Source organism: Diaphorina citri, unplaced genomic scaffold (assembly GCF_000475195.1).
Source record: "Diaphorina citri unplaced genomic scaffold, Diaci psyllid genome assembly version 1.1 scaffold149, whole genome shotgun sequence".
Classification (NCBI taxonomy): Eukaryota; Metazoa; Arthropoda; class Insecta; order Hemiptera; family Psyllidae; genus Diaphorina; species Diaphorina citri.
Window position 1 is genome coordinate 234,141 of NW_007377586.1, and position 24,252 is coordinate 258,392.

At 37.7% G+C, this 24,252-nt stretch overlaps 3 protein-coding genes across 3 annotated transcripts in view; 1 reads left to right on the forward strand and 2 right to left on the reverse strand.

The window, feature by feature from the left end:
* Positions 1–3,317: 3,317 nt before the first annotated feature.
* On the reverse strand, positions 3,318–5,100 carry LOC103505088. Its single transcript, XM_026820475.1, has 3 exons — positions 5,088–5,100; positions 4,248–4,312; positions 3,318–4,044 (listed from the first exon to the last, which is right to left on the reverse strand). Exons 1-3 carry the CDS (start codon positions 5,098–5,100, stop codon positions 3,769–3,771), a joined length of 354 nt encoding a protein of 117 aa, XP_026676276.1. The 3' UTR covers positions 3,318–3,768.
* A 3,159-nt stretch (positions 5,101–8,259) lies between these two features.
* LOC103505089 overlaps positions 8,260–24,252 on the reverse strand; it is a 44,800-nt gene continuing 28,807 nt past the window's right edge. The window contains exon 3 of the mRNA XM_026820476.1: positions 8,260–8,907. Within this exon, the coding sequence (XP_026676277.1) occupies positions 8,567–8,907 (341 nt within the window). The 3' untranslated portion in view covers positions 8,260–8,566. The remainder of the gene's footprint in view (positions 8,908–24,252) is intronic.
* On the forward strand, positions 12,258–13,995 carry LOC103505074 (nucleolin). The gene is made up of 3 exons (XM_008469384.2): positions 12,258–12,533; positions 13,040–13,236; positions 13,707–13,995. The coding sequence occupies exons 1-3, from the start codon at positions 12,268–12,270 to the stop codon at positions 13,931–13,933; spliced, it is 690 nt and encodes a 229-aa protein (XP_008467606.1). The 5' UTR covers positions 12,258–12,267; the 3' UTR covers positions 13,934–13,995.

The following is a 24,252-nucleotide window of genomic DNA, read 5'->3' on the forward strand; positions in this document are numbered from 1 at the left end:
TCGATCGATGAGCTGAATCTAGTGTGGTCGGTTAGGTCGATGTCGATCAATGGCCGGTCGACTATGTGTGGACGTAGCTTTAGATACCTCCTTAACTCCTTATAAATACTTGGATATCGTCCGAAAGAATAATGCCCGGAGCGTTTCTCAATTAAGCAGAACACATTGGCGATTTGGCGCTTGTAAGTTTATCTATCTTAACAGATTCCTTGTATGTTTTGTTTTTGATCTGAGGGTCACTTTCCCTGACCACACCAAGTGTGTTGATATTGTCAAAGCCTGGTTCCGGTGTGTGGGTGACGGGGTACTGGGTGAGTACTTTAGTGCCATGCTGTGGTTTGTGCTGTTTACTCTCTACTGCTATGATTTTGAATGGTGTTTATGGTAGGTGTGAGTACTTTCTTTTACATATTATGTATCTTAAGTTTCTAGTCCCCTTCTGTTTCGATCTTTATTTACCTTGATGGACCATGTTTTCATCTCTGGATTTACGCCAATGATGCAGGATTTACGCCAATGATGCATTTGTACGTAATGTACAATTGTACATAGGTATATATGTTTTATTTAATTTGGGATCCTCTTTTTTACTTTTAGTATTATGTCCATTTAGTATCATGTCCATTATTTTGTTCGAGTCCATCATTTTAGGTCTTGTATGTGCCGCTATCATTTCCCGCATGCAAAATTGCTTTGGCCCTTCCATCCAAGTCCATTGTTCTTTCCATTCATTTCTGGAATCTCATTATGATTTCAATATCGCTAGCCGAAGTTAATTCATCTCTCAATACTATCTGTGGAGGTGTAGACGCTTTTAATGGTCTGTTCTGTTGTTCACTTTCTATTTCTCTTCTTTCTATCCTTTCTCCCATTCTTCTCAATTCCTATTGGTCTTGTACTGGCCGCAGTATTTCAACAAGCAACGGAATGGAACACTGTGGTCATTTCCACTTACAAGTAGTTTAGTCGGCAATGGATTCAAAATATTCCAATAATATCTTTATTTTCATTTACTCCATGACTTCTTCCTTACATGTCTATTTGGGCTATTCGTTTCAAATGTTGGCAATCACAAGTAGGCAATGGATTCAAATACTATTTGTAACTTCAATTACCGTAGGTATCACTTCTTCGTGTGCCTCTTCGTTTCGAATATTTTTATTGGCGACTATTCTTGCCATGATGACTTTACTGACAGCTGCTCCCAACAGTTCAGTGGTTGTTCTGGAGAACCATGTCCTCAGGTTCTTCATCTTCAGCCTTTTCTCACTATCACATTCACCACTTATTTGCTCGCGTGGATATTCTATCAAACATTATTCCAATAATTATTTCATCACTTTCTTTATTATACTCTTATCCCATTTATTATTTAATTAATTTCATTATTAATTGCATTCTAATCATTATTTCATTACTTTCTTCAACACAACTCAATTGGCTTCATTGTTCGAATGTTGCGAACATCTTCATTGCCTCTAGGCGCGGCGTTACGCATTCGGAAGTGAATCTGTTTTACAATACTAATTACTCCATTTAAACTACTTTGGTTTGTTAATAGGATTTGAATTTCCTGCTGCTCTCATGTCCTGGGAGTGCGTTCTTGTGACTTTGATTTGGCGCATCAGGTGTTTGATTTTCTCTCTCTCTCTCTCTCTCTCTCTCTCTCTCTCTCTCTCTCTCTCTCTCTTTCTCTTTCTCTTTCTCTCTCTCTTTGTACAAGGTGGAATAATTGGAAATTGTGTTCTTCCCAATTTGGACTTTTCTCTGTCCTAATACATCTTATACTTATACTTTTGTTGAAAGTAAATCTGTTAAAGAACCTGACAGATACAGGTACATATGTGAGTAATTGCGCATCTACTTTGTATTTTTCATTTAACACTTTTTTTCGAATAGATTTAATTTTATCGTGATATTAATCCAGCCTTGGTTTTGTTGTATTGTTTCAGGTAAGCGCAGCACACAATGATCTATAATTTTTATTGAAAGTAAATCTGTTAAAGAACCTGACAAATGCAAGTACATATGTGAGTAATTGCGCATCTACTTTGTATCTTTCATTTAACACTTTTTTTTCGAATAGATTTAATTTTATCGTGATATTAATCCAGCCTTGGTTTTGTTGTATTGTTTCAGGTAAGCGCAGCACACAATGATCTACCTCTACCATGACATTTTATTCTCCTCTTCAGTAAGTAGATGTGTAAATTTTTATTTCTTCTACCTTATCCTAAATATAATACTCATTCTTGGTTTGTCCTTTTTCCCCCCGATATACCCTAAAATCCTGAATCTTCTGTACTTTCCTTAAAATTCCTTCCTGTACAATTCTCAAGGGTTGTACTTTCCTAGTTCCTATGTAAATTTTTATTTCTTCCACCTTATCCTAATAGAATACTCATTCTTCTCTGGTTTCTCCTTTTTCCCGATATACCCTAAAATCCTGAATCTTCTGTACTTTCCTTAAAATTCCTTTCTGTACAATTCTCAAGGGTTGTACTTTCCTAGTTCCTACAGTACAATTTTAGTCCGTACTATCCTGTAATAGGACAGGATTCTTGATATTTTCTCCCCTTTTAGTGGTATGTACGGATTGCATATACACCCTGAGTGTTCTCCTGGTGGTACTTACTTTTCGTCATCATTCAAAGTTACATAAGGATTAGAAATCTCCTCACTTCCCGTGTTGACCTTTTAGTGGTAAGTACTGATTGCATACACACCCTGAGTGTTCTCCTGGTGGTACTTGCTTTTCGTCATCATTCAAAGTTACATAAGGATTAGAAATCTCCTCACTTCCCGTGTTGGGATGTCATGTTGCGTGTATGACACAATGGATAATTAGTGTCATTATTGTCATATTTACGTCATGTTGTTAATTGCTAATTTCATGATCAATATCACTCATGCCTTCTGTATGTTCATGGAGCTAATTGGTGCTCAGCCATACGGATAAATCTAAAGTCTCAAATGCAGTTCAGATTGTAGATGTGTAAGTACATAAGTATGTGATTTGAAAAGGAGCTAAACATTTAGTTTGTGTGAACTGCTCAGTCTTTGAATCACTGAGTCCGTAAAAAAAGAGTCTCTACGGCCCCCCAAAGGTCTGATTGGACCCAAAATTTACAGGGAAAAATCGTAGTGTGTGTCACAGACTTTAGGGTCATCAAAATTCCATAAATTCGTCGCATCCCAAGGTCACGATTTTTTCATAGTTTCGGGCATAGGCAAAGGACATTTTTCCAAGCATTACATTTTGATTGTGAACCCCCACTACGCCACCGTATCCGTTCGGTCTCATCTGAGGAGAAATGTTGTCAATTTTGTTTGTTTAATTTTTCATATTGAGAGTTTGGCAGTCCAGACCTACACCTTTTTTGACGAATTGGAAGGTGTTGTTTTTCATAGAGAGGTGCTTATATATCTATTCTATCTTTTCTGTCCAGTGGCATAGTGTGAACCCCCTAAAGTCTGGTACATACGCTACGGGTTTTCTTACATATTGATCAGATCGATCGTATGATCTTAGATCGTTCATGTGGACCATAAAATTACTAAGTGTACCGCACTAAACTGTGCGCTTTATCGTACGCGTACGACCCAACATTCAGAAAAATCGTAGTGTGTGTTCCAGACTTAAGGGTCATTAAAATTCCCTAAATTTGTTATCGTCCAAGGTCGCGCGATTTTTTCATAGTTGGGACATTTTTCCAAGCATTACATTTTGATTGTGAACCCCCACTACGCCACCGTATCCGTTCGGTCTCATCTGAGGAATATATTGTCCAGCAGGTCCTTGGTAATAACACGATGTCTCCGGGTAGGACTCAACTTGGGCGCTTGGTAGAGGCGTGCATTGATTGCGTACAGCTTGCGGCTTAGGTCGCACCGCACATTGAACCACCAATCGCATACGAACACGGCTTGGCTGAATTGCGTCCCGTTAGGACAGAGGAAGGACGCTTGCCGCCCGTCTATATCGCAGTAATGCCAGGCCTGGCAACGGGTCTCGGTGTCGGCGAAGAAGCCGGGGTAGGGCTGGTCGTCGCAGTAGACGCATTGATTGCGTACAGCTTGCGGCTGAGGTCGCACCGCACATTGAACCACCAGTCGCATACGAAGACCGCCTGGCTGAATTGCGTCCCGTTAGGACAGAGGAAGGACGCCTGTCGCCCGTCTATATCGCAGTAATGCCAGGCCTGGCAACGGGTCTCGGTGTCGGCGAAGAAGCCGGGGTAGGGCTGGTCGTCGCAGTAGAAGTCGGTGTAGGGGACCACGGACAGGATCGGGTAGTCTGTGCCTGGTCGACCTGTGAAATTGAAAGGATGATTGTTAGTGCGGGTCAGGGGAGGAGCATTTGAATGTATTGGGATAAATGAGATATTTTCCTATGTTGCCATAGCAGATACCTGGTTTATCCTGATCGAACAGGACCAAAGATTCCTTTTACCCGAGCAGTCTAAACAATCAAAATATAGGGTCTCGTGTACATACTCGTATGTACATAATATGTATAGGAACTTGTTTGTTTTTGAATTGGTCATTTGTTTTGTGAAATGGCACACATGTTTGTCCATTTTCTACATTTTGTGCTAAGTAATCGTCTCAAAATGACCCTGATTTTCTCACTAAATAAGAACTGATTTGATCTTTCCAAAGGAGATTCCAACATTCACACTAATTACCGAAGGTAGGACTGATAACCTTCACTTATTATTAACCACCAAAGTCATGGTGACACCATACTAAGTGCAAGTGCATATATGTCAACCAAAGACTTAGTGACCTCTACTAAGTATGCACTTGAGCATACACTGTAGGTAGGTACACAGATTTGGACTCACATAGAGGAAGGAATTAGGATCAACATTTTAGTGCAAAGATGTAAATGAGGATCAACTTTTAGTGCAAAGATGTAAATGACGTTATTCATGGACAATGTTGTTACAGATGGCATGATGCCCGTGTTATTACCTGACAGATGCTCTCATACATTTCCTGTAATTAATAACATAATAATTTATCATGCCAAAGTCCATTTACCACCGTATTCAACTTCTGAAGAACTATGAAGCAGGAAAGACCATGCTCAGCCATACGGATAAATCTAAAATCCAAAGTCTCAAATGCAGTTCAGATTGTAGATGTGTAAGTACATAAGTATGTGATTTGAAAAGGACCTAAACATTTAGTTTGAGTGAACTGCTCAGTCTTTGAATCACTGAGTCCGTAAAAAAAGAGTCTCTACGGCCCCCCAAAGGTCTGATTGGACCCAAAATTTACAGGGCAATTTTTCTTCATATGCTAAACCTGTTTCGTGAAACCAACAGATACAAACTGAACGCAAAATTGTCGAAATCTTGGAACATACGAGGTACTTCACTATGTAGGTACTTCACTTTTTTTTTTACAGAAGTAAGGAATCTAATTCAAAGATCACGATCCTCGGTTTCAAGATAAACCGAAACTTGAAATGAATCTTGAATCGGAATCCAGGTTTTGTCTGGCATGAACATAACTATTACTTCCCCCGCTGAAACAATGTTATGAAGCAAAAGCAAATGGAACACAGTTTGAGATCAAGTACAAATCATTTTATTTTATACGAATGTTCACAATAATTTATTTTTATACGAATGTTCACAATAATTTATTATGTACATGGATTTCGTTCTCGTTTTGTGTTCTTAACGACTAAAGATTTTTATAAATAATATCTAATGATAGAATGGCCAATGTTCCTCCAATCACGTTTCATTCAAGATTAAATTGTTCTGATATGATAAGAGTGAATTGTTCAGTGACAATGATGTTGAACTAAAAGTTGAAGTAATAGTATTTTGAAGCAAGAGTTCTAAATAATGGGACTTAATAAATATCCGCCGTGCCACATTAAATTTATTTGACATAAATATTTATTTTAAATGAAAGAATGAAATAATCTTGAAGTAAACATTGTTGTGAAATTCGGGTCTGAAATGTATTCAGAATCTAATCTGATAGTTGTTTGTGATATGAGAGCCAGAAATCCATCAGGGAATCAGGGGCATAGTAATTGTTCTTCAATGGTCTATCTCATATGGTTTTTCTTCAATAGGTCTGCCAGATAAGGCATGTTTGATTTCCTAAAATTACCAGTAATAAGTTAGCAAAATGTATTCAGAATCTAATCTGATAGTTGTTTGTGATACGAGAGCCAGAAATCTATCAGGGAAGTAGGGGCTTGTTATTCAATGGTCCAATTCTAATGGTCTATCCATGAATTTTCTTCAATACCTTTAGATTTTCACAATGTTAAAGAGGCATCCATCCACAGATTCACACCTTCAGGTCTGTCAGATGAGGGATTTTTGAGTACCTAAAATTAACGCAACTTTCAGGGCTGTTTGCCCCTACCCCCTACCCTACATCTAAACCTCAGAGTGGACTTTTTGTGTATGAGTGTATGAGTCATATATCTTATTTTAGTAGGTAAAAGTTTAAAAAAATTGCAAAAAAAAAAAATCAATATTGTCAATGTTTAATTTGCATCAGTGTAAATGAAGTCTCGTGGGAAAGAGATGTTATCTTTTATTTGCCTCAACTTCCTGCTAAATAAATATAGGAACTTGTTACTGCACTCTTTAATTAGTGGTATCTCAGTTACCTTAACACTTCTTCAATCTTGTCAGTATTATCCATGTTATTGGGTATTTCTTTATTTATGCATTTTTTTCTTTCTTTTGAAACTTAATGTCATATCAAATAACTATCTCAACATTAAATGCAAACCAACCTTAGTGGTATAATGGTTACCGAGTTGTATTAATTGGGGAATGACATTTGTGATTATCAGACATATTATTGGGTATTTCTTTATTTATGTATTTTTTTTCTTCTTTCTTTTAAAACTTAATGTCATTTCAAATAACTGTCTCAACATTAAATGCAAACCAACCTTAGTGGTATAATGGTTACCGAGTTGTATTAATTGGGGAATGACATTTGTGATTATCAGACATGCTCAACACAATTAAAATTTACTTTTTCGTCTCCTTTTTTTCACTAAGTGCCTACTGCATTTAAAAACAAACATGTTAATTTATTCTGAAGAAAATAAATAATATTTTGATTTAGAAAAAAAAAGTTGGTGTGAGAAAAAGTTCTTAAGTCCAGACTACCAAAGTTCATCAAATCAATACAAAATTGAGAAGGAAAAATTCAATTAATTTCATTATAATAATATGATGTTATAATCTGAATCTCTTTATGGTGGGAAATGGCAAGTGGGTCTGTTTGTTATTATTTGAAGTTCATGGACCTTCTTATCCAAAGACCGAGTATTTCGGTGTAGGTTGCAGTCAAAGAGAGAGAAAAAAAATCTCTTCATTTGCCCAGTCATGCTCAACACAATTAAAATTTACTTTTTCGTCTCCTTTTTTTCACTAAGTGCATACTGCATTTAAAAACAAACATGTTAATTTATTCTGAAGAAAACAAATGATATTTTGATTTAGAAAAAAAAAGTTGGTGTGAGAAAAAGTTCTTAAATCCAGACTACCAAAGTTCATCAAATCAATACACAATTGAGAAGGAAAAATTCAATTAATTTCATTATAATAATATGATGTTATAATCTTAATCTCTTTATGGTGGGAAATGGCAAGTGGGTCTGTTTGTTATTAGTTGAAGTTCATGGACCTTCTTATCCAAAGACCGAGTATTTCGGTGTAGGTTGCAGTCAAAGAGAGAGAAAAAAAATCTCTTCATTTGCAAACATGGGTGAGAGTGTAGGAAATTTCGCCAATTTTGTATTTTCACCAATATGTAATCAATTTTCAAAAATAATTTTGAGATTTTGGCAAATTGAACATTGCTATTTTGAGAGTTTGTCCACCTTTTCTCTTTAGTGGAATGTAAATTTCTGTAATTACTCAATTTTTGTGGGTTCACATTTTCTGTAAAAAGTGTACACCTGCACATTTTTTTTTACGAATTGAAAATTGGTGTTGTTTTACATATAGAGGTGCCTTTCTAAATGTCTTTTCTGCCGAGTGGCGTAGTGTGTAAAATATCTAAAAGATAATAATAAAACGTTAAAAAGCCTGAGAGTTAATGAACCCCGTCTTTATTTCTAGCCTGGTACATACGCCACGGTTTTTCTTACATCAAGTCGATCGATCGTAGAATCATAAATCCTTATATGCCTTTCTAAATGTCTTTTCTGCCCAGTGGCGTAGTGTGTAAAATTTCTAAAAGATAATAATAAAACGTTAATAATGAACCCCGTCTTTATTTCTAGCCTGGTACATACGCCACGGTTTTTCTTACATCAAGTCGATCGATCGTAGAATCATAAATCCTTCGTTTGTACGATAAAATTACTGATTGTACTGCACAAAACTGTGCGATTTCAGAAAAATCGTAGTGTGTGTCACAGACTTAAGGGTCATCAAAATTCCATAAATTCGTCGTATCCCAAGGTCACGATTTTTTTCATAGTTTCAGGCATAGGCAAAGGACATTTTTCCAAGCATTACATTTTGATTGTGAACCCCCACTACGCCACCGTATCCGTTCGGTCTCATCTGAGGAATATATTGTCCAGCAGGTCCTTGGTAATAACACGATGTCTCCGGGTAGGACTCAACTTGGGCGCTTGGTAGAGGCGTGCATTGATTGCGTACAGCTTGCGGCTGAGGTCGCACCGCACATTGAACCACCAGTCGCATACGAAGACCGCCTGGCTGAATTGCGTCCCGTTAGGACAGAGGAAGGACGCCTGTCGCCCGTCTATATCGCAGTAATGCCAGGCCTGGCAACGGGTCTCGGTGTCGGCGAAGAAGCCGGGGTAGGGCTGGTCGTCGCAGTAGAAGTCGGTGTAGGGGACCACGGACAGGATCGGGTAGTCTGTGCCTGGTCGACCTGTGGAATGAGAAAGGATGATCGTTAGTCAGTGTAATAGTTCTAAACAAAAATGGATGCGGCACACAAGGGATCAAAAAGAGGCCGCCTTAACATAATAATAGTTAGGTGTAAAGGCAAAAAGCCCTAAACGTTGTATTAAGTGACACAATTGAGACATTTTTCTGTAGCAGATAGCTGGTTTATCCTGATCCAAGGGGACCAAAAATTCCTTTAACTTGAGCAGTCTAAACTGGGTCTCGTGTAGGTACATCTATAATATGGAAACCTCTTTGTTTTTGTTTTGGTCATTTGTTTAAAAAATAAAAGGTAAAATGGCACAGATACAAATGAGTGCACGCATCTACCTACATCTAAACCTCAGGAATAGAACCTTGTATTGGTCCATTTTCGACATTTTGTGCTAAGTAATTGTCTCAAAATGACCCTGATTTTCTAGCTAAATAAAAACTGATTTGATCTCTCCAAAGCAGATTCCAACATTCACACTAATCACTGAAGGTTGGACTGATAACCTTCACTAATTATCAACCACCAAAGTCATGGTGACACCACCATACTGAGTGCAAGTGCATAGATATCAACCAAAGACATAGTGACATCTCTACTAAGTATGCACTTAAGCATACACTGTAGGTAGGTACACAGATTTGGACTCACATAGAGGAAGGAATTAGGATCAATATTTTAGTGCAAAGATGTAAATGACGTTATTCATGGACAATGTTGTTACAGATGGCATAATGCCCGTGTTATTACCTGACAGATGCTCTCATACATTTCCTGTAATTAATAACATAATAATTTATCATGCCAAACTACATTTACCACCGTATTCAACTTCTGAAGAACTATGAAGCAGGAAAGACCGTGCTCAGCCATACGGATAAATCTAAAATCTCAAATGCAGTTCAGATTGTAGATGTGTAAGTACATGAGTATGTGATTTGAAAAGGACCCAAACATTTAGTTTGTGTGAACTGCTCAGTCTTTGAATCACTGAGTCCGTAAAAAAAAGAGTCTCTACGGGCCCCCAAAGGTCTGATTGGACCCAAAAATTACTGAGCAATTTTTCTTCATATGCTAAACCTGTTTCGTGAAACCAACAGATACAAACTGAACGCAAAATTGTCGAAATCTTAGAACATACGAGGTACTTCACTATGTAGGTACTTCACTTTTTTTTTTTACAGAAGTAAGGAATCCAATTCAAAGATCACGATCCTCGGTTTCAAGATAAACCGAAACTTGAAATGAATCTTGAATCGGAATCCAGGTTTTGTCTGGCATGAACAATTTGAGCAATTTGAAATTTATCTCTTTTTTGTGTTCACGGCAAAATTGGAACGCTACGAAGAATTGGTTCAAAGTTCTGCAAGAAGGAAATGACCGAAAAGCATCGCGATTGCATAATGGTTTTTTACTTTCCTTATCCTATATAGCAGGCATGTCAAACTGGCGGCCCGCGGGCCGCATGCGGCCCGCCTGGTCAAATTGTGCGGCCCGCTGCGAGCCACCATGGTATACAGTAAGAGTATTGAATAAATTACATAATATTTCACAAGGAGACATTTTTTTTTATTATTATTATTACTTTAATCTTTGAAACAAAATGAAGTTAAAAAGTACTTCTCGGTAAACGCGTATCTAATAATAATAAATACCTACTTTACCTACTTACTAAAAATTTGGATTAAAATCACTAGCACGCTGGATCTAGTTCAGACGTACGAGATTTGATGCTCTCTCAAAGTCAGTGTCAACCAGCAGAAAAGCGTGCAGAAGTAAACTATTGACACTGGCTTGATTCTTTAATTAAGTTCAATTGTAAATTTTTAATGTACCTACTACTTGTATGTTCAAAATAAAATTATTGTAAACCCAATAAAACTTTCTTTTTAAAAAAAAAAAAAATCCCATTATTTTTTTTACAAAAAATTTTTTTTACTGGGGGGGGGGGGGAGCCCTCAATATCAAAAATGGCCCTCTATACAATTTGAGTTTGACATGCCTGCTATATAGCAAGGAAAGTAATGTATTCGACGAAACTTTCGATGGTCAGTTAAGTGCCAAAACACGTTTTGAGGTCGCAAAAGTCTAAATCCAAAGTTTCAGCCATTAGTCCGTGTGTGTCTGTGTCTGTCTGCAAACAAAATATCTCGAGAACGGTAAGAGCTAGAGACTTTAAATTTGGTATGCACTCTCAAATATGACAATGCTGCAACACGAAACTTCTGCGGTTGGTGGCATTTTGACCGCTTTTTGGCGTTGCTCGGCTCTTCTGATGACTAAACGGTTAAGAAGATAAGGAAAGTCGTGTGAAATTTTTATGAATGGACAATAATTGTGCAAGTTTAGTCAAGCGAGTTCAGATGTCCAAGTCATTATCGTGAGAATAGTCATTCATATCTGTGAGTCTGATCTTGTGGCATTATGGAAACATGATAAATGGTCATTTGTCAAAGAAGCAACGTCCCTCGTCTTTGAAAACCGGGTTGTCCTGGTTCTGTGTAAGTCGAGGAATAATTCATACGAATCAAATTATTGTTTGCCATTATTTTTTGCTTACTGTATTCAGACTAGAGGTTTGTTTAAATGTGCAAAAGCTCTGACTAGCAATAGACTTACTTGAGTTTCCAGTGCAGAAGTGTCGTAAGACATGCTTGGGAACTTTTGTACGAGTTTGTCATGGATCCAACTGTTATGTGACAGATTGGCATACTCTTAGAGAATTATTTATAGCCATAAGAATTTCACTAGCGAAACAGATCAATAAGCTCCAAGAAAAACAAGAGGAAAATAATGAGGAATGAAGACCTCTTAATAGTAATTAGTAGATGACAGTGAAAGAAAAGTGTGCAATTTGTGAAAGAGATCAAGATCAGAGATATTTTTTTTACTAAAGAACCAAGTGTCAAATGTATCACTGGACAGAAAGAAATACCAAGTAACGAAATGAAATCCACTATTGGTTCATAATTGACTACAACTTAACAAGTTCAACGACCAATAATGACCTAAGTTATACATTCTGTATAAAATTAAAATAAATAATTATACACAAATGAAACCAAGAGTGAAATAGAAACAGATGCTTTAAAGATAAAGGCAAATCACATTATTAAAACCGTATCGACCCCGTTAATCCTATTAAATATTAATTCGAATTCCGAAAGACTTTTATTTATTAATACAATCTAGTTTAATTTGCAAACTAATAAGTATTTTAATTCTAATCTCAAATTACTAAAGGGATATAAAACTAACTTTTGTACATGGACCCAAGTAGATTCGCCTGGCACAGGAACTAACCACTGGTATTCTTTTCTTGAACCTCTCTCTTCAGGCACGGACAAAGTGATGGAGGTCTCCTCGACTTCAAAACCCGACGGCGTCGTCCAAAGCAAAGAAGACGACGACAACGAAGAAGATGATGACGATGACGATCTGGTCGACACTGCTATCAAATTGGTCGATGATGATGATGATGATGATGACGATGACGATAAAAAGGACGATAAGGAAGACGATGATGAAGAGGACGATGATGAAGAAGATGACGATGATGAAAAGGCCGAGGAGAACAAGGTCGATAGTAATAGCAAACTGGAAGAAGCTTCCATCAGGTGAGTTGAAAATGATATGGTGGATTTCACCGATGACTTAATGAGAGATTTCACTAATGCGAGAATTTTTGATGGTCCAAAAAGGAGTTTATCCAAACATTGGTTTTTTAAAACTCCTCCTTTTTGGATCACTAAGAACTCCTTTTTGGGTCATTAAAAACTCCTTTTTTTATTATTAGAAACTCCTTTTTGGATGATTAAAAATTGTTCGTCCCGAGAACAGCTCTCTAGAGAGTCTAGAGAATAAAGTTCGCACTCCGTAAAAGATAACTCTACCTTCCATACTTCCAAGCTAGCTAGATTATTGAATCAGGATTAAAGGGAAATTTTCAGTCCTATTCGGGCAGAATAATCAAGGTTAATTCTATGCTAAAAAGCCTCAAAACTCTGTTAGTATAGACCGGGATTTGCATCGCGTCTCTTCGAACACTTGCCGTTCATGTGCTTCCCGGCACACTTGATAAACTTTTGAGAGAACTTTCACATCCCCATCTTTTCCTTTTTAGCTCCCCATCATCAATCTCTTCAGTCCCCTCGTCAACAACTCCCACGGTCAAGAAAGGAGCCGCCAAGGATCAGAAGAAGAAAGAGAACGAAACCACAGACAAGGACGAAGAAGAGGATAACAGTCCGGCCGCCATTTTGAATGCGATTACCACGCCGTTGAAGACGGTGACCAAAACCGTTACCTCCACCGTTGCACGTAAGTTCTTTCGATTCCCGCTAGAGTGCAGGTCACGTAATATCTAGGTATCTATATATAAAAAAAAGACTCTTGTACAAAGTTACCAAATCCGTAGTACACCATCGTTATCTTCCTTTACAAACACCTTTACAAATCTTGAGAAAATGACGGTTTTATTCATGCCATATACATATAGTACGAGTAACGAAAGGCGCCTTCGGATTGGTTCAATGGTTTTCGTAGCGGCCACTTTTTTTTCTTTCTTGAGATGTGACAGATTGTAGTCAGGAGTACGGTATGTCTCGGACGATCATACGTTCAGATATCAACAACGCAAGACTTTACTTAACCTGCCTTGGTGGTGTAGTGAGATGCTCGCCTGGTAAACGATTTCCGATGGAAAATTTCGGACCCAACGGGCGCTCTTTGTCTATGCTGTGCCTGATAGCAATGTACAAATGCACATTAATATTTCATTTTCTCCACAGAGGGCGTGGCAAGCATAGAAAAAGCCGACGACGAGGACGAGGATGAAGAAGAAGAGGAGGCGCGGAAAATCGAAGCCGACCGTCAGATGCGGATGGCGAAAATCCTCGAAATCCAGGAGAAATTCCGACACAAGGTGTATACGAGTCGACCATCGCATCAGGAGCCAAGTCGTTTGTCGCGACAACACAAGCGCATGCATTTGCCGACTAATGTGGAGGTGGCCTGAGGGAGGGGACTGAAGAGGTGTGTTTTCCTTTCGGAAACGATTTCCCATCTTCGAGTCTGATGTTGGATTTCACCAATATTTATTCAGTCATTAGAACTCCTGTTAAGCTAACAGCCAGTTAAGTTCTATTTCATTTGTATTGGCTTAACAGGGCTGTTAAGCTAACAGGCTGTTTGAGGCTGGAAAGAAGGTTGGTGAAATCCACCTTAAGCCGCATTTTATTATGCAACTTTTTTTAGATTCAACCAAGGAGATATGAATTTTCAACACCCTGACTGCCAAAGCATATTCCATGGTGATTACTCACAGAAACCCATGGATTAAAACATCTACCTTAACATGAGAGACAGACTCTTTAATTCTTTCAAAATTTTCATCACAAAATAGCAAAATTTCATCTTACCACATAAGTGGCCTGTGGCAGCAAGTGTGGACGTCCAAAGCGGAATCTCTTTGGATCATGTTGAATCTAAATAATAATAATAATAATAATAATAATAGAAAATCCCATAATAAAATACGGCTCTAGTTAGCTTGGAGAGTAGAGCGTCTGTCTTTTAAGGGTTAGGTCGTGGTATTCCTGCCCAGGACGAATTTTATCCTGAACAGATAAGGTTCGTTCTCGGAACGGCTGGCTTTCTCCTATCCTGTCTTCCTTCTCTCTCCGCTTCGGGACGATTGTTCCTATGTGGTTTAGCGCAGGCGCCATCACGCTAAAATAGGGGAAACGAGCTTCAGAAGAGGGGGGAAAATTCCGAAAGGAAAATACGTTCCTGTAATGTTAACCATTGATTTATTTTGTGAATCGAACGGATTATTTTGAGATTATTGTAAATTGTAATCGATTTATTGTAAATAACTATTTATTTTTTATCCGTAAGTACCTACGTTTAAGTATGCCTCAACCTCAATTAAGGGGTTCTTACTCTGAGAAAAAAAAAAGTTGACAGGGTGCCACAAATTTAGGGTGGAAGAACTCTATTATTGGGTTACTTCTCCTGATTTAGGCTGTTGGAATGCTATATTATAGTGTCGAGCTTCCTAAGCTTCCTGATATAGAGTTCAATATTAGAGTGCTAGAACACAGACACCCGATTGGGCTGCCGGCAGCCTAGTTTTTTTTCTCAGAGTATGTTTAAAATATTGGTGTATCTTTTATACATTTTTTTGACTCCATAATTATCTTGTTTATGAAAAGAGAGGCGATTTAAAAAAATAATTCATGGAATAATGACAAAATATTTGAAATAATTCTTAGCAATTATGACAAAATATTTGAAATAATTCTTAGCAATTATGACAAAATATTTGAAATAATGATTTTTCAAAATTACCAATTTTCTACATTTACCTTAACATATATAATACATCCCTAATCAGTAAATATATTCTCTTATCGTCTATCTGTCAGCCTAGTTACCTTGGTTGGTGGCGCGTCTGCCTTGTAAGCGCTATGTCACGGGTTCTATTCCCGCCCAGGGAAGATCTTATCCTAAATAGAATAAAAGAGAATACCTATACCTTGTTTATCCTGCCAGAATGAGACTGAAAAGTCCCTTTCCTCCCGCAGTCTAAACAAGGTCTTATGTATTTCACATGTATAGTTTAGATAATTATTATGTGAATAAAAAACCTTGTTTATTATAAAAAAATACAATAAATAGATAAGCTTCGTTCTTGGAACGGCTGGATTTCTCCTATTTCAAAATGGGAACCTGCCTAGGTACGAACTATACTCACTTGGCTTTGACTGCAAGTAACCATAACACATAGGATAGAGGGGTATGGAATTGGAATTGAATTTTAATTGTGTTGAGCATAAAGGCTTGTCACAAATGTCGTTCCCTGCTTAATGCACTACGCTAAATTTTATGTCTTGACTTGGACTCGAACCACCGACCTCCAGATCCAAAGTCCAACGCGCTAACCACTACACCACTGAAGTTGGTCACATAGGATAGGTATTTATTACATATACACATATAAGTACTTTTTTTAAGAGGTTTGACAGAGGGAACTGTAACTGCTATGGTCTTATCGTCCCGAAATCGAAGAGAGAAGGAGGATAGGATAGGAGAAAGCCAGCCGTTCCGAGAACGAACCTTATCCGTTCAGGATAAAATCCGCCCCGGGCGGGAATCGAACCCGCGGCCTAGCGCTTACAAGGCAGACGCACTACCAACTAAGCTAACTAGGCTGGCAATATAAGTATCTACTTAAGCATCAATATAAATTGCTGGACACCCAGCTAATACTAATTACCTAATTACGAGAGAGAAAAAGTTCTAGAATCTAGAGTGTGACTTAAGAGTGAGAAAATGAGTTGAAGTTGATTTAAAATAAAATTAATCCATTAGACAAAGCAAGCTGATTGGTTGATTTATATTTTTTTTACACACATGGCCTTACTGCTTAGCGTGTAAATAATTATAATTTTTTTTTTTTTTTTTTTTTTTCCAATTTAGTTTTTAAAAATTTGCCAACAGGTGTAGACCATTTTAGAATAGAATATACCTTGTTTGTCCTGCCCGAATAGGTCTGAAAAGTCCCTTTATCCCAGCAGTCTAAAATTAATACATTAATAGATGAGTAGACCAGGTTAGTCTGACTGAAGAACTTCAAACAGGGACCAGGCTGAATTTCCCTTGCTAAAGAAATAGCAAAGGTTGAGCGCGAAAGGCATACATTCGTAAAATTTGTAGCCAAAACCAAATGTCAGCCCAAAGCAATCACCCTAGTTAGGACGGGACTTCATGAACACCTTGTATGTTTGACTGACATCACATGAATCGCTGAGTGTAAAAAGGGGATTAGTCCATTTTTTGTAATGGCCCTAGGCCCCTAGGGGCTTATTCCTAAAACGAATTTCAAATGGGAAATGACCGCAAAGAAGTCCTTGAGAACGTGTTTTTATTTGATTTCTTTTAGTCCACTAGTTTCCGTACAGAACAGTTGTTTCTGAAAAATTACATTTTTGGACTCATCCCCTTTTAACAATCAGCGATTCACATATGAATTCTGAAACTACCACATTTTTGCTAGGATATTCCGTGTTGATCTTTACCGATACCGATTTTTTTTTTTTTTTTTTTTTTTTTGGGGGAGACGAGGACGATGAGGCAGAAGAGGAGGACGAAGACTGGGGGGATTTTTTTTTTTTTTTCAGGTGGAGACGACGACGATGACGACGAAGACGAGGACGACGACGAGGCGGACGACTCCGAGAACGACGTCGACAGCGATTACACGGGGTTCAGCGCATTGGGCGACGGTTTCCTGGAGACCATATTCGGAGGGGGCGACGCAGAGGACGAACCGGTGAAGAAGAAAAAGAAGACGTCCGCCTCGGTTGAGAGCGATGCGGTGGCGTCGGCCAGTGTGGTGTCTAGCACAGCAGGTGAGAACCTTTATAATTAAAGTTGTAGAACCGTTTGTAAATTGCCAAAAATTGTGAGAAAATAATTATTGACGTTTGCTTTACAATCTAGACATAGAAATAGTGAGAAATTCTTTGTCTGTCTTTTATGCTGGAATAGGCTTTTTTCTCTCCTCTTTTCATGAGAAACGGTTCGATCGATTTTGATGAGTTTTTTTTTTTTTTTTTTTTTTTTTTTTTTTTTTTTGTGGTTGTGATGAAAAGTACTGAGGGTGACATACCTAGGCTAAATTTGAAACAATCCATCCTGACTCAAAATGGTGGCTCTTCAAAGCATGCCTCTTATAAAGGAACTTGTCCAACCACTAGTTATTAATATTATTATTAATTTTTGAATTGCATAAATTCATAATTGCAATGACAGTTATCGACAAATACAAATACAAGATTAGATTCTTTTTGAACTGCGACCTTATTTTCTCCACCTGTTTAACTCTCAAACCCCTTACTTTCTCTTTCAAAGTCCCCGTTCGAAAGCCCAACGTTACACCCGCGTCAGCAATTGTCTCCAAGAACAAAGTCACAGCATCCGAAACCGCACTCAACGGTGACTCACCAAACTTATTTTCTCTAACCGTTTAACTAACAAACCCATTATTGATCTCTTCCAGTACCCGTTTACAAATCTAACGTTACGCCCACCAAAGTCACCGCAGCTGAACCTGCCCTCAGCGGTGACTCAAACTTATTTTCTCTAACCGTTTAACTCTCGAACCCATTATCTTTCTCTTCCAGTTCCCGTTCGAAAATCCAACGTTACGCCCGCCTCAGCGATTGTCTCCAAGAACAAAGTCACCGCATCCGAACCCGCTGTCGACTCAGCGGTGACGCAACGTCAAGACGAGTCCGTGACGTCGAAAGCGGAGGAACCCGTGACCTCGACGTCCATGACGGTCAATGTGGTGCAGAAAACGGACGCAGCGGACGGCGCTGCGACTGAACAGGATGAAGAGGCTGAAGGTAATTGTTTTTTTTATATTTCTTTTTCTTTCTCCTCCTCCTCCTCCTCCTCCTCCTCCTCCTTCGTCTTTCGCGGTCCTAATTTGCCGCCTCATCGGATCATTCTTTCGGTCCGGGAGAATTCTAAATGAATTTGATTTTGGTCCGTCGGACCATCTTCCTCGACCAATGTCACGGGGCACGGTTGGTCCAGTGGTAACGCGCTTGCTTGCCATGCAGAAGGTCCCGGGTTCGAATCCCACCATCGACAAAAATTTGTATTAATTTTCAGTATATTTATAAAACTGAAAAAAAAAAAAAAAGTGGGAAAAATTGAATAAAACCTTCTTTAAAATTTGTCTAATTATCTTTTTAACCTTATTTTGTATTTCAATATTTGAAACAAATTTATTCTTATTTATTTTGTACATTTAGTAAATACAATTTCACAAACACTGCCAAAAGTTTACCTGATTTTTCAGAAAATATTATATGAAATAAAAAAAAAAACTCTCTTGTTATTATTTATTTATTTACTTTAATTATTAATTAGAAAATTCCAGATGATAAGAGAAGACAGGATAGGAGAAAAAGCCAGCCGTTTCGAGACCGAGTTCCGAACTTTGTCCTAAACCGATAAGGATCGTTCGCGGAACGGCTGGCTTTCTCTTATACTCCCCTCCTTCTTTCTTCGCTTTCAAGACACCATCAATTTTATTACAGTTCCTTCTATAAAAAGTAGTGGGGTAATCGGGTAGGTAGGTACTTACCTAACAGTCTACCTAAGAACTATTACCTATTTCGAAACATAGGTAAGTCAGCCAGTCAGTGTCCAGTTTTGTTTCCAATGAAAAATGTTTAGCACATTGCATACTTACCAGAGTTAACAGGCGTTCATACAAATCGTTCCTGTGATTACTGATTAGGGATGTATTATATATGTTACGGTAAATGTAGAAAATATGGTCATTGTGAAAAATTACCGGTTATTTTTAATAATTACCACTGTCATTGGTAAATGTAAGAAATAATTCTATAAAAGTCATTATTTCTCACATTTACCGGTTATTTTTCACAATTACCAGAGGGCCTTGGTAAATGTAGGTAATCCAATCAGGAACGATTGACACGCGTGCTCAGTGTCTTTGTTTATCACGTGGTACTCGTTTTAACAATCTAGGTACAGATGTTTTCGTGCCAAAATAACGTTTTCAAACCATTTTGATTTATTTAAAATTAATTAAATTTAACAATTTTTGCGAATCCAATCTCTGAGCTACGTCATCGGCTACCAATATTGTTTACATTTTCGCCACGGTTGTTTACATTATAACATTACTGATTATGCACTACCAACCCGACCAAGCTTGATTCTCTTGGTACTAAGATATAGCTCTGTATACCTACATATTAGGATTAGGAATACCTACATACTGGGTCAAATATGCCATCTGAAACGCGAAACCAAGTGATAAGGGACACTGATCCCCTTCTAACATCACATGAACAAGATGTCTATCTTGAAATCAACCAAGAGCTCAAATCCCTAGAGCAGCGTATAAAAGCCAAAAACATGGTAGGATACGACCCTAATGATCTGAAAACCCATATAACAACAGTTTTCGAGATGTTGAAATCAAAAAACAAAGAAGCTATAGAAACAACCGAGATAAAAAACTCTTTGGAAGAAAACATTGCTGAATTGAAAGAAGAAAATAACTTTCTTGGTAACAAAGTGAATGATCTAGAAAAAAGAATTAAAGAACTTATAGCTGAAAATGATAATATTCTAGATACGGAATACCAAACGATAGTGGAAAAAAACATGGAAATTGAGAACTTAAAAACTAAACTAATCAATACATTCAAAGACAATAATTCAAGCAAAACTATTAACCTAGAACTAGTTGATGCTGATGATCACTTGGACATTACTACCTCCCAAGACTTCTTTGTAACACCAAAAAAGAATAAAGGAAAAATGGCAACCATAAAATCACCATGCGCCTACAGTAATGAAGCTGTAACAACACTTCAGGCTGAAATCAAGGAAGCTGAGGACCCCAATCTAACTACTTCCCACAACTTTTCTGCAAAGACACCTGTGAAGAAAAGAAATAAGAAAGGACCATCATCCCCATCGTGCAGTTCAAAACTTCCTACAGATGGTGATGTTTTTTTTACGCCTCAAAAAACTCCATTCCACACAGCAAAAAATACAACCATAAAACACCACAAATCCGTTCAAGACAGTAATTTTGCTAGGAGACTTGAAAACATGGAATCTAACCTGGATGTAGTTCTCAAGTTCATTCAAAACCTAGAGAAGAATGGATTACAACCAAATCAACTTTCCAAGGATTCTGGACAGGTCACTGTACCAAATGATGAGACACCAGAAACAGATCTTCTTATAATTGGAGACCTACATGCTAAGGACATTAAAAATCATTTTGAAAGGCTTATACCAGATTTTAAAACTAGTGAAAGTATTCATCCAAGTAGTACTATTCCAGAAATATCCACCCTAATGCGTAAATCTGGTGAGGCCATGAACAATTATAAAGATATTGTATTCATTGCAGGTAATAATGACATTCAAAAGACTCCTATGAAGGAGATTAAGAAATCTATCGATTTAATTTTCCAAACATTTCAAAACAGCACTATCCACTTCGTCCAAATACCGTACAGATTCGACAATGTGAACTTGAACTATCACATTGAACAAGTGAACAATATCCTCTTCCAATACGTTTTAAAATATAAAAACGTCGTTGTCTATAAACCTAAGGAATTGATAGAAAACTGGGACTATGTTGATAAAAATAATCTTGACAAGAATGGAAAGATCAAGATCTGCAAAGCCATAGGATCTACCATTCTTGGAAGAACCGAAGAACAAATAAAGCCTAAATTACCTCAACAGACTAGACCCCATTATCATCTACCTCAAGGTCAAGGATATAACAGAGGTCACATGCATCCTCCACATAAACAATGGCGTTCGTATCTACTTAAGCATCAATATAAATTGCTGGACACCCAGCTAATACTAATTACCTAATTACTAGTCATTAGATACCTAGTAAGTCGATCGATTACCAGTCAATAGGTAGCTATAGGTACCTACTGTAAACAGTCGGGCCGTACCTATACCTACCTACTGTAAGTCGGACCGATTCTGTTGAAATATCGGACTGGAAATTTCACAACGTCGCATTGAGAATCGTAAAACTGAAGTCGGCCATTAGGCGATCGGATTTTTTTTTTAAAGAGTTTGAAAGAGGGAACTGTAACTGCTATGGGTCTTATCGTCCCGAAATCGAAGAGAGAAGGAAGACAGGATAGGAGAAAGTCAGCCGTTCCGAGAACGAATCTTATCCCGCCAGGATAAAGACCGCCCCGGGCGGGAATCGAACCCGCGGCCTAGCGCTTACGAGGCAGACGCACTACCAACTAAGCTAACTAGGCTGGCGGAGAAATAGAATGGAATAGAATACACCTTGTTTACCTGCTCGAATGAGACTAAAAAGACCCTTTACACCAGCTTTTTTTCTATGTACCGCCAGATACACTCAAGGTACAGTCACCCAAACGGGAGAAAGACACCCGTTCCGAGAACGAATCTTATCCCGTCAGGATAAAATCCGTCCGGGCGGGAATCGAACCCGCGGTCTAGCGCTTAAAAGGCAGACGCGCTGCCAAACAAGCTAACTAGGCTGGCTATTCCGATCGACTTAACAAATGTAACTATAACTAGGCTGGCTTAACCATTATGAAATAGACGGGAATCGATTAATTGATTTAATTCGATTTAAACGCTCGGAAACGATAGGTGCCTACATTTCACGACAAAAAATTTACGAATTGCATCGTGCGGTTTTTTTTATTCGTGGTTAGTTGTTGCACAATCGGGAGACCCGGGTTCGATGACGTGTTTCCGGGAGCATCAAATTGTTTATGATCTATTGGTGATCTATTGGATGACTGTCATACCATATGGTGACAGCTGGTGTAGTCACCACTTTGCACCATGTACTAGCAGATACACCCTGGTACAGTCACCTGAATGGGAGCAATTACCTGCTCAACCTAAGTACTGTTTTTTTTTTTTCTAGTTAAGCAAGGCCTTCTTACTGAATTGTTAATTATATTATTCTTTAACCCATCAAATATACGAGACCTCCAATTTCAATTTTCAATTATTTTTTATTGTTTAAATACATGATAGTATGTTAACAATGTTTTTATACATAATACAATTAAAAATACAAAATATATATTGAGGATACAATTCCATACCTCGACTGGGATTGAACCCACGCCCTCCTGATTACCAGGCGAGCGCCTTGACCACTACACCACCGAGGTAGATTAGATAGTTTTATAGGTTTTAGGCAGGTAGGACTCGGTAGAACATGGAAATTTCAAGCGGATAGAATAGAATAGAATAAGAATAAGAATAAGAATAAGAATAAGAATAAGAATAAGAATAAGAATAAGAATAAGAATAAGAATAAGAATAAGACTAAGACTAAGACTAAGACTAAGAATAAGACTAAGAATAAGACTAAGAATAAGACTAAGAATAAGACTAAGACTAAGACTAAGACTAAGACTAAGACTAAGACTAAGACTAAGACTAAGAATAAGACTAAGAATAAGAATAAGAATAAGAATAAGAATAAGAATAAGAATAAGAATAAGAATAAGAATAAGAATAAGAATAAGAATAAGAATAGAACTGAGAGAGCCATCCGACTGAAATTTCTATTTAATTATCAATTCCATACAGCACGTCAGAGAGTTCGATAGTTTCTGATTGATCGAGTTTGAATCTCCTATTGATAATAATGATAATGAAAATACTAATAATAGGGTAAGTGTACCATTTATTCGCCCACTTAAAAAACGTACAATTTATTGGCCCACCTGCCCACATATATTTTTCTAATTTTTGTTTTTATGACTACAATTTTTGAATAGCACTGGTTCGATAGCAGTCTTTAAGCCCTTTCTTTTGATGAAATTGAGCTACATGTTTGGACACATGAATATCACTCACAAACACTGGAGTACAAAAAAATTGGGATAAAAAAACATCCGGGTCGAAAATTTGGCCATGTGCATTCATCTCCATGGCTAGTCTATACTAGGTTGTATACTATCCAACCTCAGTGGTGTAGTGGTTAGCGCCGTGGACTTCGAATCTGGAGGTTGGTGGTTCGAGTCCAAGTCAAGTCATAAAATTTAGCGTAGTGCATTAAGCAGGGAAGGACATTTGTGACAAGCATTTATGCTTAACACAATTAAAATTCCTCTATACTAGGTTGTTCTTGAGAGGCTGAGTGGGTCCCTTGAACAACAAGTCATGAAAGTAGAACAGTTTCCACGCGAAAAAAAAAAAGAATTAAATCAAGAATACCTAATACCTTACATAATAATAAGAAGTTATGGTCCCTAAAAGTACAGAAGAACAGAAATACTTACAGGGATGATGAAGAATAATAATTATTATTAAATATGTTTATATTAGACATCCTAGGTTATAAAGTTATGAAATAGGTAACTACAAAACTTATTACCTTTATATGATACAATGGATACACGTTCCGGTTTTGATCTTATCCGACTCGAGTTTCGTCCACCTCCGTGGGCTTTTTTTGTTGGAGGGCTTATGTTAAGTGGGCTTATGTTAAGAATATTGTAAAGAAAGAATAAACTTCTTATTATTATTATAAAAAAAGGTCTGACTCCGCTGGGCATTGAACCCGGCTCTGCCGTGTGCAAGACCAGTGTAGTTATCATTGAGTCATGGAAACTGATCCCCTTTAGTGTTCAGCTACAATTAGGGGAATACTTTTTGAAAAATTTCGCCCGCGACGCTCAAAATTCGATCGGACTACATTTCTGAAAAGTTGGGGGGGGGGGGGGGGGTTTT

What these genes read in the sequence shown, in the direction of transcription:
- LOC103505088 (XM_026820475.1), bottom strand. An exon ending in CCGACTTCTACTGCGACGAC is followed by an intron (nt 4,045 to 4,247) that starts CAGCCCTACCCC and finishes TACTGCGACGAC; the next exon opens with CAGCCCTACCCCGGCTTCTT.
- LOC103505074 (XM_008469384.2), top strand. Translation starts at nt 12,268, where the DNA reads ATGGAGGTCTCCTCGACTTCAAAACCCGACGGCGTCGTCCAAAGCAAA. An exon ending in CTGGAAGAAGCTTCCATCAG is followed by an intron (nt 12,534 to 13,039) that starts GTGAGTTGAAAA and finishes TTTCCTTTTTAG; the next exon opens with CTCCCCATCATCAATCTCTT. An exon ending in CGTTACCTCCACCGTTGCAC is followed by an intron (nt 13,237 to 13,706) that starts GTAAGTTCTTTC and finishes TTTTCTCCACAG; the next exon opens with AGGGCGTGGCAAGCATAGAA.